At 48.4% G+C, this 13,707-nt stretch overlaps 2 protein-coding genes across 2 annotated transcripts in view; one reads left to right on the forward strand and one right to left on the reverse strand.

The window, feature by feature from the left end:
- The window catches only part of LOC135828734 (uncharacterized), a 30,902-nt gene extending 20,052 nt beyond the window's left edge, over nucleotides 1-10,850 (reverse strand). The window contains exons 1-4 of the mRNA XM_065341157.1: nucleotides 9,669-10,850; nucleotides 3,604-3,648; nucleotides 2,026-2,635; nucleotides 56-250 (exon numbers count right to left, since the gene is read on the reverse strand). Coding sequence (XP_065197229.1) covers nucleotides 56-250; nucleotides 2,026-2,634 — 804 coding nt within the window. The 5' untranslated portion in view covers nucleotide 2,635; nucleotides 3,604-3,648; nucleotides 9,669-10,850. The remainder of the gene's footprint in view (nucleotides 1-55; nucleotides 251-2,025; nucleotides 2,636-3,603; nucleotides 3,649-9,668) is intronic.
- The window catches only part of LOC135828098 (ras-related protein Rab-35-like), an 88,551-nt gene that overhangs the window by 36,932 nt on the left and 37,912 nt on the right, over nucleotides 1-13,707 (forward strand). The gene's annotated exons all lie outside the window — the stretch shown is intronic.

A 13,707-nucleotide genomic window follows, 5' to 3' on the forward strand; every position in this document is an offset into this window, starting at 1 on the left:
GTTGTGTTATTCTTAACACGGTTCCACTGTGTGTCACACCGTGATATCACTGTACCTGCGAGTCTGTCTCATCGCGTTCCACTTTGCTCGTTTCCACCGTGGAACTGCGGTGGAACTTTGCAAGCAGACCGCCACCACTGCCCAGCGTGTGCGGATGTGCCGCTGCCATGTCGGGCTGCACGCTGGTGCGACGTCGGAACTGCGCAAAGCTAGGGGCAGCCAGTGAGGACACCGGAAGACTGGCGCGATGCTGGACAAACAAGAACACACAGACACGTACACACAGACACGTACACACAGAGACGAAAAGTAGAAAAAGCAGAAAGTTCCATTGACAGCAGCTTTTACTCTTTCACCTTTGTGCCAGCTCCCATGACTTTATCAAACAACACAATTGCTTCTTGGCAAGTTCTTTCACCATCACTTCACACGCACGCATGCACACACACACACACACACACCTGTCCTGTCCTGTAGAGCCACTACCACTAGGGTCACGTGGGCCCCGGAGGGGCAGCAGAGAGAGAGAAAGAGCACACACACACACACACACACGCACATACGCGCGAACACACACACACATACACACACGCACACCACGGCTAACATGTGCATGTGTACAGACTGGGAGTAGCAGCAGCAGGACTAGCAGCAGCTCAACAAGAACAGCCCCCCCCCCCCCCCCCCGAAGCATGGTGTACGCGCTATCACAGCTGCTAGGATCAAATCCTTAAACACTGGTACGTTGACATAGTACTTGTGGTCAGGGTTGAGATCTGCAACAACCACCTAAGCTAAGGAAGTCCAGTTCTGATGAACTCCGGTCTCAGAAGTAAGGTATGCTGCTGTTCCTGCTCAGCCCTAGTTACGTGGCTAGTTTCCTGGCTAGTAGCATCATTCATGCCTTTCTCCACTCGGCCTGCTCAGCGCGGTTTCCTTATCTTCCGGTGATAGCACACAGTTCACAGCTAGCAGCAGCAGGAGCAGGAGGAACATAGCCTGTCGTTCCTTGGAAGCGGTTTCCAGCTGTGTGGAGTCAGCAAGCCAAGCCACGCAAAGCCAAGCCGGGTATCCGGAAGCGTTCTCTGGCTTTGCAGATTTAGCAAGCCAAGCGGGGTATCTGCAAGTGGTCTACCTGGCTGTGTAGAGTCTGTAATCCAAGCCAAGCTGGGTATCAGAAAGTGGTGTACCTGGCGGTATGAATTCAGCAAGCCAAGCTGGGCATGGAAGCGGTCTCAAAATTTATAGAGTCTGCAAGCCAAGCCCTGCATCTGGATGTGGTCTCTGATTATGCAGATTCAGCAAGCCACGTTGGGTATCCAGAAGTGGCCTCTCTGGCTGTGTAGAGTCTGCAATCCAGGTATCGGCGGCCAACAGGAGTAACACAATGCTTCGGTGACAAACTCACCTTCCGGTTTCTACGCATGCCAGTAACATGTTGGCCAACGCCCCCATGCAGCCGGCCAGTAGTCATTGTAACAGCTGGCATCTCTTATGTTGCTATGATGCCCACCTGTCTGAGTAGTTGTATTTATTATTTTATTAGGACAATCCCCATGGAGACTCAGAGTCTTTTTTACAGGGTACCCTAGGTAAGTGTGTGGAAAATAGCTATGATGCCTGGCTGGCTGTCTGGCTGTCTGTCTGTGTGAGTACATGCTAGTGTAATGTCCCTGCCTTGCTAGTATGCTAGTTTTGAACTATTGCTGACAGATAAATGCATATTTTGAAATAGGCTACCTACGACACTAGCTCATTGTTGAGCAGTGGAAGGAAGTGGAAGGAAGTAGGAACAAGCTGTGCAGGGCATGTAGAGATGTGCTTAGCTACCGGCTGTGTGCAGGAAATGTTTGGCATGCCAGCTCAGCGATACCAATGCCCCCCCCCCCCCCCCTCTCTCTCTACTGAAACAAACACACACACACACACACACAGAGCCAACACAGCCGCCCACCCTCCACTCTGTGTTTACACCAAGGAGAGAACACAGTATGTTCAAGCACCGAATGGCTAACGTACACTAACCTTCAGTGTAGTCCCACCACTTCCACTGCTGCCGTCGCCACCGCGCTGACGTTGTAGTTGTTGTTGTCGCTGAGCCAAGAGAATGGCGGCAGAGTCGGGAGAGACGCTCAACGGACGCTCCACAGCACTATCGCCAGGCCTGTATGGTTCCAGAGCGCCTCGCTCCGCAACACCAGGCTGCTGCTGCTGATGTGTGAATGTTGACGTCATTTGCCCACTGCCATTGGGACTCTCGCCTAGAGATGAGGACAACGTGATGCCAGGCCTGTATGGCTCCTGAGCACCTGGGTCCGCAACACTAGGTTGCTGCTGCTGAGGTGTGCATGCTGATGCCATTGGTCCACTGCCACTGGGGATCTCGCCTGGAACCGACGATGAGCACGTGATACCAGGCTGTGACGTTGACGTCTGGTATTTCGGCGTCGGCGAATAGCGCCGTGGCAGCGGGTGCAGGCCTGCAGCCGCTACGGCTGTGTTCAGTTGTGCCTGGGTATCGCCACGCACAGCCGCCGCGTCGCTAGTGCCTGTTGTCAGGGGCAACGGCAACGATGACGAGTTGTCGTCTTCGTCGACCGACGACAGTTGACTTCCCGTGTCGTAATGCTTCATGCTGTGCAGAAAACCAAACCGAGCGCAAAGCACACTGTTGCCACTCGCCCAGCTCTGAAGCAGAGCGCGAGTGTGCAGTAATAATATATCCACTTCCGACAATACCGCACCTACTGTTGAGTAGTAGTTTATCTACTTGTTCTTACCGGAGCATGTAGCCAGTGTGCTGACAGTGCTCAACACCATGGCGGAGGCAGAGTGTAATACAAAACAGCAAGGACAATCAAGGCTTGTTTGCTGCTACTTCAAGTTTCATGCTCTCGCAATCATCAGGCTACTTGTTCTTATAATTATAACCGTTTAGTTTACACTCAATCTGCAGAGAGAACTATTTTATCCTTTGTGGACTCATCAGCGCAGCACAGAGAAAATGAGGCCGAACCTGATAGCAAAGAAAAATAAAATTTCCCAGAGCCAGATTTAAACCAGGCCCGAACGTACCTTGCCAGAGTGCTCAAACTGACAAGGCAGTGAGCTCTGCCGAACTGGTAACGGCGAACAGCTGTGGTCTTCGCCATAATATCATGCAGTTATAACACACCCATGGCCTGTTTTTGTGTGCGTGCGTGTGTGCGTCGCATATGTGTCCTTCTCGGACAGCCGTGCCGGTGGTGTAGACGTACGTGTGGAATAACAAATTGCACATCAATACATCTGGACTGCAAGCCGCATAGCCCGGGGGGCTGGCTGCATTGCCACACAGCACACATGGACGGGCCACATTACACCGAAGATTCCACAAACGTTCATTATAAGAAAGTCTGCGCTGGAGTAGCTACAACGATTTTGGAATGTTGCAAGGCCAGAAAGCCAGGATATTTCATTTTAAGAGCTCCTGGTGAGTCACGCTTGTAGTAATTGACTAGCAAGTAGAGTAAATTGTGTACATCCGTGTTACCACTGGCATACAAAAGTGTTGAGAAACACCACCAACAGGTAAGAGTAAGAGGCAGTGTGTAGGTCACTAACCTGATATTGTTCAGCTCTGTTCTTGTCAGCTGCTCTAAGATGCCTCTGCAAAAGGAAAGACAAAAAAACCGACCAAGCGACAAAACATCATCTGTAAGAGATCATATCTGGGCTGTGTGTGTGTGTGTGTGTGTGTGTGTGTGTGTGTGTGTGTGTGTGTGTGTGTGTGTGTGTGTGTATGTGTGTGTGTGTGTCTGCGTAAGTATGCGTGCATGCAAGTTCGCCGGACTATTAATGTACTTGAAAACATCCCAGACAGGTGCCCCTTACTCTGTGTGTGTACATCCACTGACAGGCACATCATGATCTACAAGACTTAGTACAAGTACCTGGGCATGCTGTTCCAATCCAAGCCTAGGCTGCTACCGTATTCAGCCCAGTAAGTAAGTAGTTAGTTCTCACAGCGGCTCTAGTCACAGGTGCAATGTACATGTACAATGCAAGCACTTTTCTAGCCTACTGCCATGTGTATGCAAACCAGTCAACCTAAACACACCAGCAGCAGTGCCAGTGGCTGAGCGATGAAAGTACTTTTTCCTGCTGACATGTGTATGACTGTACTCCAGTCAACCCAAACACAGCAGCAGCAGTGGCTGTGGGATGAGAAACTTCTTTTCAGTCCTGCTGGCATGTGTATGCACACGGGTCAACCCAAACACAGCAGCAGCCACAGTGACAGCACCTGCTTTGTACGTTGTATAATGGGAGGATAAAGCATCTGTCCCCGGGTTGCTGACCAATAATAGCCCCTTGCTGATCTCTAGGCACTCTGTTTGATTCAAATGAGCTGATACTAGTGATCGGTACTTGAGTGGATGAAGCCTGGAGCATGTGTGTGTGTGTGTGTGTGATTGTGTGTGTGTGTGTGTGTGTGGTTCACAGGAAAATGGGTTTGTCAACTGACAGCTGATCTGCTCCACTAACTGCTTTCTTTGTTGATTGATGGAATCAGAGCTGCTCTACAGAACATGTACAGCACAGTGCACTGTAGTGCAGTGCAGCATAGGACTCTTCAGCTAATACATTTCCTTTTTAGAGCAGCACACAGTCATTGTACTGCCAAACACTAATACACTGTCTTCACTAGCTGTGAGGGTACATACCACTACACTAGCTATAGATGACAAAGCTGCCTATGCTACACTAGCTATAGATGACACTGCTGCCTATGCTACACTAGCTATAGATGACAAAGCTGCCTATGCTACACTAGCTATAGATGACACTGCTGCCTATGCTACACTAGCTATAGATGACAAAGCTGCCTATGCTATAGTCTATAATAGATAACAATGCTGGCTATAATAACCTATAGATGACACTGCTGGCTATGCAATTCACTGGCATACAAAAGACACAAAACACTCCATTTATGCGTATTCATGTACAAATGTCCGGCCACCTGTTACACTACACAGAACACTGTCATGTACAAACTTTCTCTCTCACAAACACACACACACATACACACACACACACACACACACACACACACACACATACACGCACACACACACACACATACACACACACACACACACACACACACACACCACACGGTCATGTACAAACCTTCTCTCTCTCTCACACACACTCTATGATAACAATAGACAGTGCAGTAGTGGCACAGGGTGCTTGGGTTATCTGGTTTTTAAGTGCATGGTGTTAGACTACTGTAACTTCACAAGGACCAGGATACACATGCGCAGACACACACACACACACATGTACCCTGTGGCAGACCTCAAGTGTATGTGCCTCAGCTACACCACTCCATATACAGTATGTATCTGTCACTGTCTCTGCCAGGCTGTGTCCTGGACTGCTGGAATGCTAGATGGAGACACACTCCAGGACTGCTGCTGATGCCCTATCACAGAACACTGAGTCTCAGCGTTCCAACCCTACAATTATGTGTACTACAGCCAGACCTCACCGCTTATCCGGTCCTCTTTTATCCAGATCCTCGCCATCCGGAAGAAAATCGTTGGTTACAGATTTACAGCACATGTCATGCATACATACAGTGCGCGTGTTCGATTATCCGGTTCCCTCGCCTATCCGGATATTTTTTTGTGGAAAACGGATGTGTGCGGTTAAAGGCCAATGTACTCCAATTTCAGAAATTTTAGGTGCTCAACGTTTTTGGTGTGAGAGCAAAAGGCCAGGTTAGGTGAAGAGAAATGTTAGGTACAGAGAAGCAGTTTCCTATTCGATTATGTGTTTGTTCGGTTATTGAAATTTTAGGTATGAAACAGATGCACCAAAAGTACTGAAAATAAAAGTACACCGAAAAATTGTGAAATTACAGTATGGCACAAGCTAATTGCACAAGCTAATTGCACAAGCTAAGGTACTTGCCAATTACACTCTTATCTCCCTTATCTGGGCGATCCATGACTGGATACTGCCCTTAACTTGGAAACATCTAAAACTCTGAATTACGTACACTTCGAAGGGTAAGGGCCAGAGATATGGAATATGACATCTCTATTTCCACCAAAAGTGGCAAGAGAGTAGTGCTGTATTTTCCGCAGTAACGTATAAGCCGCATCCCCCATTTTTCGCCACCGAATACAGACATCTACCCTATTTATGATCGTCATCGGAGTATAACAGTTAAGCCGCAAGTGCATTCTTTTGGGTGAATTTGAGTGTTCAGAGTGCAACTCATACTCCGGAACAATATGGTAGTATGATCTCCACTAAAACTCATCATCCACTGTGTGCCCAGCACTAGGCAGTAGACTGAGGTGCCCATACCTTGGGGGTCCGGATAAGAGAGTGTGAGAGGCGTGAGTCAGTGTACTTGGAAAAGTGCTGGGCTTACCAGGAGGAGGACAGGAGGAGGACAGAGCCAAACAACACAAAGTACATGTAGCAATGGCACAATGCTATTAATACCCCCAAGCCAAGGATAGGCAAAGGTACTTGCTAGCTAACAAGCAATGCACTCTATGCCCAGGGAAACCCCTTCACTACAGTACATCTGCTTCTTCCACTAATCTAGTTTTCATCTCTCTCTCTACGAGCACAAGATGCAGATGATGATGATGTGCATTGCAGAAACGGCATGTGGCCATGTAATTGCTGCAGTGCACAAGTATATGCATGCTGTGCTAATGATTGCCCCGGAGGGGTTCCAGGGGTTCCTCGGAATCCCCTAAATATTTCGTAAATGTACTACTGGCAACCATATGCGTGTCCATGTATATGTAGTATCAGCTATTCAGTTTTGACTATACTGGAACTGCCTGCAGAGATCACTGGATCCACCGCTGGATTTCTGATTGCCCATGTCCACACACATATCCATCACCTAGATAACACATTTCAGTGGCCATCACCTAGATAAATTAGATAACACATTTCAGTAGCCCGCTGACTTAGTTGCCACATGGCTTCTGTCCTTCAAATGTCCTCCTTGACCTCACAATCCAATATGCACAACCCCCCCCCCCCCCCAACACACACACCCATGTCCTCCTCTACCTAACCAGTCCAGCCACCATGCACCCCTAGCCCTGATGTCCTCCACATAACTATGATAATTGCCTCCCGCTGCTCTGCACTTCACAGCACCTTCGCCTTGGAACAAAGAGGATTTCTAGATACTAGAATAGCACACGGCTTAGAGCATCTGTAAGATTTGTACTCCTACCCTGGAGCTCGTCTGTAAGATGCACACTCCCAACCTGAAAACTTGTTTTTTTCGATATATTTCAGTTCATTGCCTCAACAGTACAATATAGATGTACAGCTTCAAAGGGGGTCAAACAGGAAACAAAATAACTGAGTGGTGAAGTGCTTTGCAAGCCAGACACACAGTGGCACTGATAGTGTTTGGATGTAAGACTAGGAGTTGCATGACAGTGTCAACACCACTACGATGGTGGCGAACTCCAACTGTGCACAGCAGCTAGCTATCCTGCACACATAACCATGCCCATGGGGGTCATCGATGCCTTCTTCAAGTAGTTATTAGTTCTTGCTTGTATGGTCAAATGTGACAGCTACTGAGTATACTGCACACAATCTTAGCCATGCCAATGTTGAGCTCCAACTGTGACAGCTACTATCCTGCACACATAACCATGTCCATGCCATGCATCATCAATGCCTTCTTGCTTGTCTTCTTGCTTAAAGTTAGTTGTATGGCCAAGTGCGACAGCTGTCCAGCACACAAGCATAGCCATGCCCAGCATTGCTGGGCTTCAACTGTGACAGCTACCCTGCATGCATAGCCATTCTCATTGTTGGGCTCTGGCTGTGACAGACACTGAGACAACTCAGACAACTATCCTACACACAAATCATAGCCATGCCCTTCATTGCTGGCCCAATGCTGGGCTCCAACTGAACTGTGACAGCTGATATCCTAGATCCTGCACATGTACATAACCTTGCCCAGTGATGTGTCTTGCTTGTAATGGCCAAGCCCAACATCAACACAGTACATGCACTCGGGTGTGAGTATCAGATGTCACCCTAGTGACAGGCAATGCCCCATATAACTGTCCTTGGCACTCTGTCCTTGGCACTCTATCCTTGGCCCTCTGTCAACTAGCAAACATACGTGATTGTACAGCTTACTTGTCAAAGCCAAGCCCAAGGTGCACAGACCTAATGCAACAATTACATACAGTACAGACGGATGAGAATTTGTCCTGGAGCGCAATACCAGAGAAGAGGTGTGGAGTTTGGTCAACTATGACAAACATTCAGAAGATTATCTGACGCTCGATCTCTGACTCTGGTCCTCAAATCTGGATACGTGTTTGGCCTGGAGCAATAACACACTGCACGCATGCACACCTCTCTCTCTCTCTTTTTCTCTCTCTCTCTCTCCCTCTCTCTCTCTCTCTCTCTCTCTCTCTCTCTCTCTCTCTCTCTCTCTCTCTCTCTCTCTCTCTCTCTCTCTTTCTTCCCCCCCCCCCCCTCTCTCTCTCTCTCTCTCTCTCTCTCTCTCTCTCTCTCTCTCTCTCTCTCCCCCCCCCCGTCCTGATTTTGATCCACACTTCCAGTCTCTCTGCCATTCCCTCGTTCACTCCTCAGTCCCAAGATTGACAGTTCTCACATTCATGACGTCTGGCATGTCGAGCATGTCACACTGGCCACACCGCACAACACGGAACTACTAAGGAACGGCAACACAAGGTGGGACGGGACGGACACAGACGTTTAGCACTCCAGCCAGTACTCAGTGTACTCAAACAGAAGTCCGGCATCATCCAAATGACCGGTTACCATACACAGCTATAGTCTGAGCTCTAATCCAAATGACCGGTTTCCATACACAACTACAGTCTGAACTCTCTAAAGCGCTAGTAGGGTGTAAAGCACTATCCCTGCTTTAAATCATACACTATTCTATGGACGTTACGGGATTACACCGTCAGTTGAGATGCTTCGGCGAAGTCGCGGCACAGCGCTGCACTATGCACTAGCGCTAGCATGACTCACGCCGCATACGTGTATATGACGCCCATCGGCAAATCTGCTAACTCACGCGGTATGCTTATTTAGCGCCCATCGCGGCACGGGCCAGGACAGCATGCGCAGTTCCACTGCCTTGCCCTATGGCAGCATTCGCACAGCGTCTACACCATTATTTATAGAAAAGGGAAGGGCCATGGAACTACAAGTTACGCCATAACAATATCCACTAACACCACTAGTTACTAAACAATCAGCTCATGTGATAACATTGCACGACACTGACCGACGGTACCAACATTATAGCATTATAGCGTAACTCAAGTTGTAGTTCCTTGGTCCTTTTCTTTTCTATAAATTCATCCTTGGCTCTCCATCCGAGACCATTATGTTGTCCCTGGATATACCATGATAATTATACATGACATTGTAGAGCACTGGTGTCTGGGCTACACATTGCAAACTTGTACGGGCCTTGGCAATGCGTTATACCAGTACTGAACGTCTCACCGTCCACGTGCATGTATGTCTACAGGAACAATTAAATTACTCAATTTGCGGACAGAACTGTTTCGTCCTTTGTGGACTCATCGGCGCAGCACAGAGAAAAATTTAATTATTTTACTTACAAGCGTGTTTCTGAGCTGACCGAGGCCGGGGCAGTGCTGCAATCGATAATCCACAGCCAAGTAGACACAGTGAGTGAATCCTTCAACAGGAACTGTTTTGGGTCGTAACAGGTCAGCGAGACTCGGCACCTTATATTGCAGGTGCCCTAATCCAGCAGCCGTTAGCGTAGCGACATCCACAGCAACTAACTGCTATTATCCTTATTGCCATGTGATGTTGTGCCACTGTGGAGCAGTTTTTTTCCAGATGCTTCGCTGCAGCGTCCCATCGACCAGCACTACAGCAGCAGTAGAGGATCGCTTCGCAGTGGAGCCAGGTCGACGTTTGCACGGCCCTTTAGAGCGCCACTGTACGTACCGCCACTCCACAGTCTACAACACCAAATCAGAAATCAACTACAAATTTCTAGTCGTTGTAGGAAAGGAAAGAGAGTAGAGTGAGACGGTCAGTGAGGCTGTGGAGGACTGAAAGTTGGAGCACTCCTCGACGACACAAGTCTCAAGTCATCTAAACCGGCAGAAACATCACACATACACTGACGGCAGGTCAATCAACATCACAACTACTGAACTAGCCTTGTGCCTACACCACGATGTAACACTGACTGACCGGTCAGCACTCGTAGATCTACTCAGCACAGCGCTCACATGGCATGCACATACCACTGACCAGTGCAGTGCGTTACGCTCTCTTTTTCAACCAGTAACCTTCGCGACGTCTACCTCTTCGATCTGGAGAACTGACTTCCGAAAGGAGCGGATATGCCCTCTCAGCGCAACGCAGGCTCTACATCATGGTCATTTTGTCCAATCATGTACTATGACTGAGTAAGATGTAGAATTATTGTAGATACAGTTGATATCTTGTCACTACATACACTACAGACTGCTGCGGCGGGCTTCGGATTCAGCGGAATCATCACGGCGGATCGGACACGATTTCACCATCGTCGTCGAACATCGTGTAGTATTTTCTCTGCAAGCGCTAGCTGGCTAGCCAGAACCAGCACCGTCCGTAGCGGCCATGGATGTCATGATTGTACTTGCAGTCGACTAGTCGTACTCGCTAGCTACAACGATTCATACGACTCTTTACGAGTCAGGAAGTCGAAGTCAAAAGCACGACACACGACAGCTAAAATACACCACAGGCATGCGCTGCACTACCCATACCCCAGTACACCTTGTAGAGCTCTAGCTCAGACGACACACTACTACTGTAGTCTAGGCTACATACAGGGCTGGGGGGAGCTGCGGGAGGGATATTCCCGACTACATACGTGTTTGGTCTCGGGTTTTTGCTACTCGTAATGCTAGCTCGAGCGCTCCCAGCTCAACCCCATGAAAATCAGAGGTTATTACTACATGTACAATGTAATACTAGTATTAGTTCCAACATCTGTGGTGTGGTCCTGCAGGGAGTTGATCAAGTGAGCAACGATGAATCGTCGATGAAAGGTCTGAGGTCATGCGCGCTTGTAAGTAGCTGTCAGGGTGCTGCTGCAGCACCGCTGTATTGTTTGTTTACTTCTGTTCTCGGACACAGTATGGATCACAAGACCCTTCGTCATTGAAAGCCACATTTTTCTTTCTACACTCCACACTGCCAAACAGTAAACATGGTAAATGCACGCAATGAACAATTACATTCTGTGAAGGTGACATCAGCGTGTCGACGTGGGCGCGGCCTCGTGTGCATGTGGCCTCGTACTCGTAGTCGTATTGTCTTTGTATGGCCTTGACTTGTAGTAGTGGTTCGGCGCTGCTTTCCTTGCCGAGTCGCTGACCGGATTTCCACACAGATGGACCAAACTACTTATTACACTAAACACGAGTTTGCTCGCTTCTAAAAATAGTAAGACACAGTTACGCTGTAGTATTGCCAAATTGGTAACATTTCCAGCTACTGCTACGGTCGATGGGACGGACACACTCCTCGCCGCTGGCAACCTCTCTTGCAACGCCGGTATTACAAACTAGTGTAGCTCTAGCAGTGAGTGTCACTAGTCTAGCAGGGCCGGGAGTCGTAAAAGCCCTGGGCTGTTACTTGACTCCCACAACACACGGCACGTAGATCTGGTGCGCTTTCCAACGGCCAAAGAGAGTTGGAAAGCTTATGTCTTTGTCACTTGTGGGTAACCTGAACATTTGGGCTCATGCAAAATCGCACCGATTTTGGGATTTCCCCACAACTTTTTGCGTCCACAAAAATGTTGTGCTGGACCGTATTCCTGTCACTTCGCAGTGGCTTTTCGTTGGTGCAGTTTGTATCCCACCCTCCCACCCCTGACTTCTGGGTGTGTGTTTATCGATATATTATCGTATTGGTTTTTCTTATTGGCCATGTGGCTGTTGCAGTTACGACTGCTTTTCTTTTTTAGTTAAAAAACGTAGGGGTGGTGTGTGCGTCGTGGGCCATTGTATGGTTACATACAGCTTCAGATTGTATGGCTAGTGACAGGGGGGTTGAGTCTGCAGGGGAAGAATACAGTGATTGAACTGAAGCTGGATGATGACCGTGTGGTGAGTGTGTGGGGGTTTCGAGATGCCGTCCTGGGGCAGGGATGTCGGTCCTCTAGCTTGGACGGGTGTTGTTACATTCATTGTAACATTTTGTCGTTTTCTGTGTGTTTTGCTGTGCGACTACAGTAGCAGCAGTGTCTTGTGCTAATTTTCCTTATGATATCAGGCCCTATGCGTACAATTCTTCAAAAAAGAAAAGAAAAAAGAAAAAATATCAGGAAGGAGATATAATAATATCAATAATAAAGCCATTGCCGAGCCACCGTGCTCACAGCAGAGACTTCTGTGTGTGTTATTGTTGTGAAGTGGACCACAAAGACACAGTTACTGTTGTTGATAACATACCGTATTTTCCCCACGTACACGTCTCCATTACTATATACAGAAGCCTTGCTTGGTAGTTTAACATGTTTTTCGATTTTGACAGCATGTTACAAGGCGAGGACGCGTAGTGCTCCTGACTACAACCATAAACCAGTTGGCAGAGTCCCGGTCTTGCGACCATTTGAACCGTATTGGGAAAACCCAGGTTCGGACCCTCGTTACTCTACGGTAGGTGTTGGCGGATAATGCTCGGTAATATGGGATATAATGCTCTCAGTAATGCTCCACAAAAGGCCATATAATGCTCCAAATAATGCTGATAATGCTCCGCCGGATGGAATATAAACTCCTGAACCCTGCGGTATCGGGCTAAGGAAAACGCTATAATATTGCACCCATGCTATGCAACATAGAACGCACAATCTGGATCCGCCGCAGAGACTCGGCTTAACTAACGGCCTCAGTAAGACCGGTGCCGGCTAGAGCCTTCCCAAGTCGTTTCTGATACGCCAAGAAGGACTCCTTGACCAGCTTCTGCCTCTGAGTTTCCCTCTCCAAACGGGACTTTCCTTGTTTGTGTCTCGCGGTAGCAATATGGGACATGACTATACTCTTCTTCCCTGACAATGTTGTATGGCATGCCAGGCACACTAACTTGCCACAGTCGCTTTTGAGCTGCTCCGCACCCGTGTTTCGGCACTGATGGCCACTTCAGTGCTCTGTCCATGAGCTCCTCGCGTCCTTTTGGAAACATTTTCAGACTTGGTAATAGCTGTTTTCTGAAAAGACCGCTTCCTCGCTATCGCGGCAGGATCTGCAGTTTCCAACTCGACGACGTCACTATCATCAGAGGACTCCGCCAAAAGCTCATCTGGAGAAAGCCCAGCTTCCTCCCAATCCCAAGAACGGCATCGCGGCGAGTCAGCCATCAGCGTTGGCTGCTAGTTAGCTGGTCTTACACAATGGTCAATGTCCGGTGAAAGTCCAGCGTTACTCTTCGACAAAGACATGGACTCTTGCTTCGATGAAAAATGTTTTTTGTAACATTGTGGACGGTAACCGGGTAAGGTCTGGAATGTGTGCGTGTGCGCACCTCCACCGTTCCATGCTGGCTCACATTTGTTTCGTTGGTTCGGCGTTGTTACCTGGATCTTCAAAAAGTAAGTACTAGTTAGTTGCTGGCCGAAGATAG

This window comes from Sycon ciliatum, chromosome 12 (genome assembly GCF_964019385.1).
Source record: "Sycon ciliatum chromosome 12, ocSycCili1.1, whole genome shotgun sequence".
NCBI lineage: Eukaryota > Metazoa > Porifera > Calcarea > Leucosolenida > Sycettidae > Sycon > Sycon ciliatum.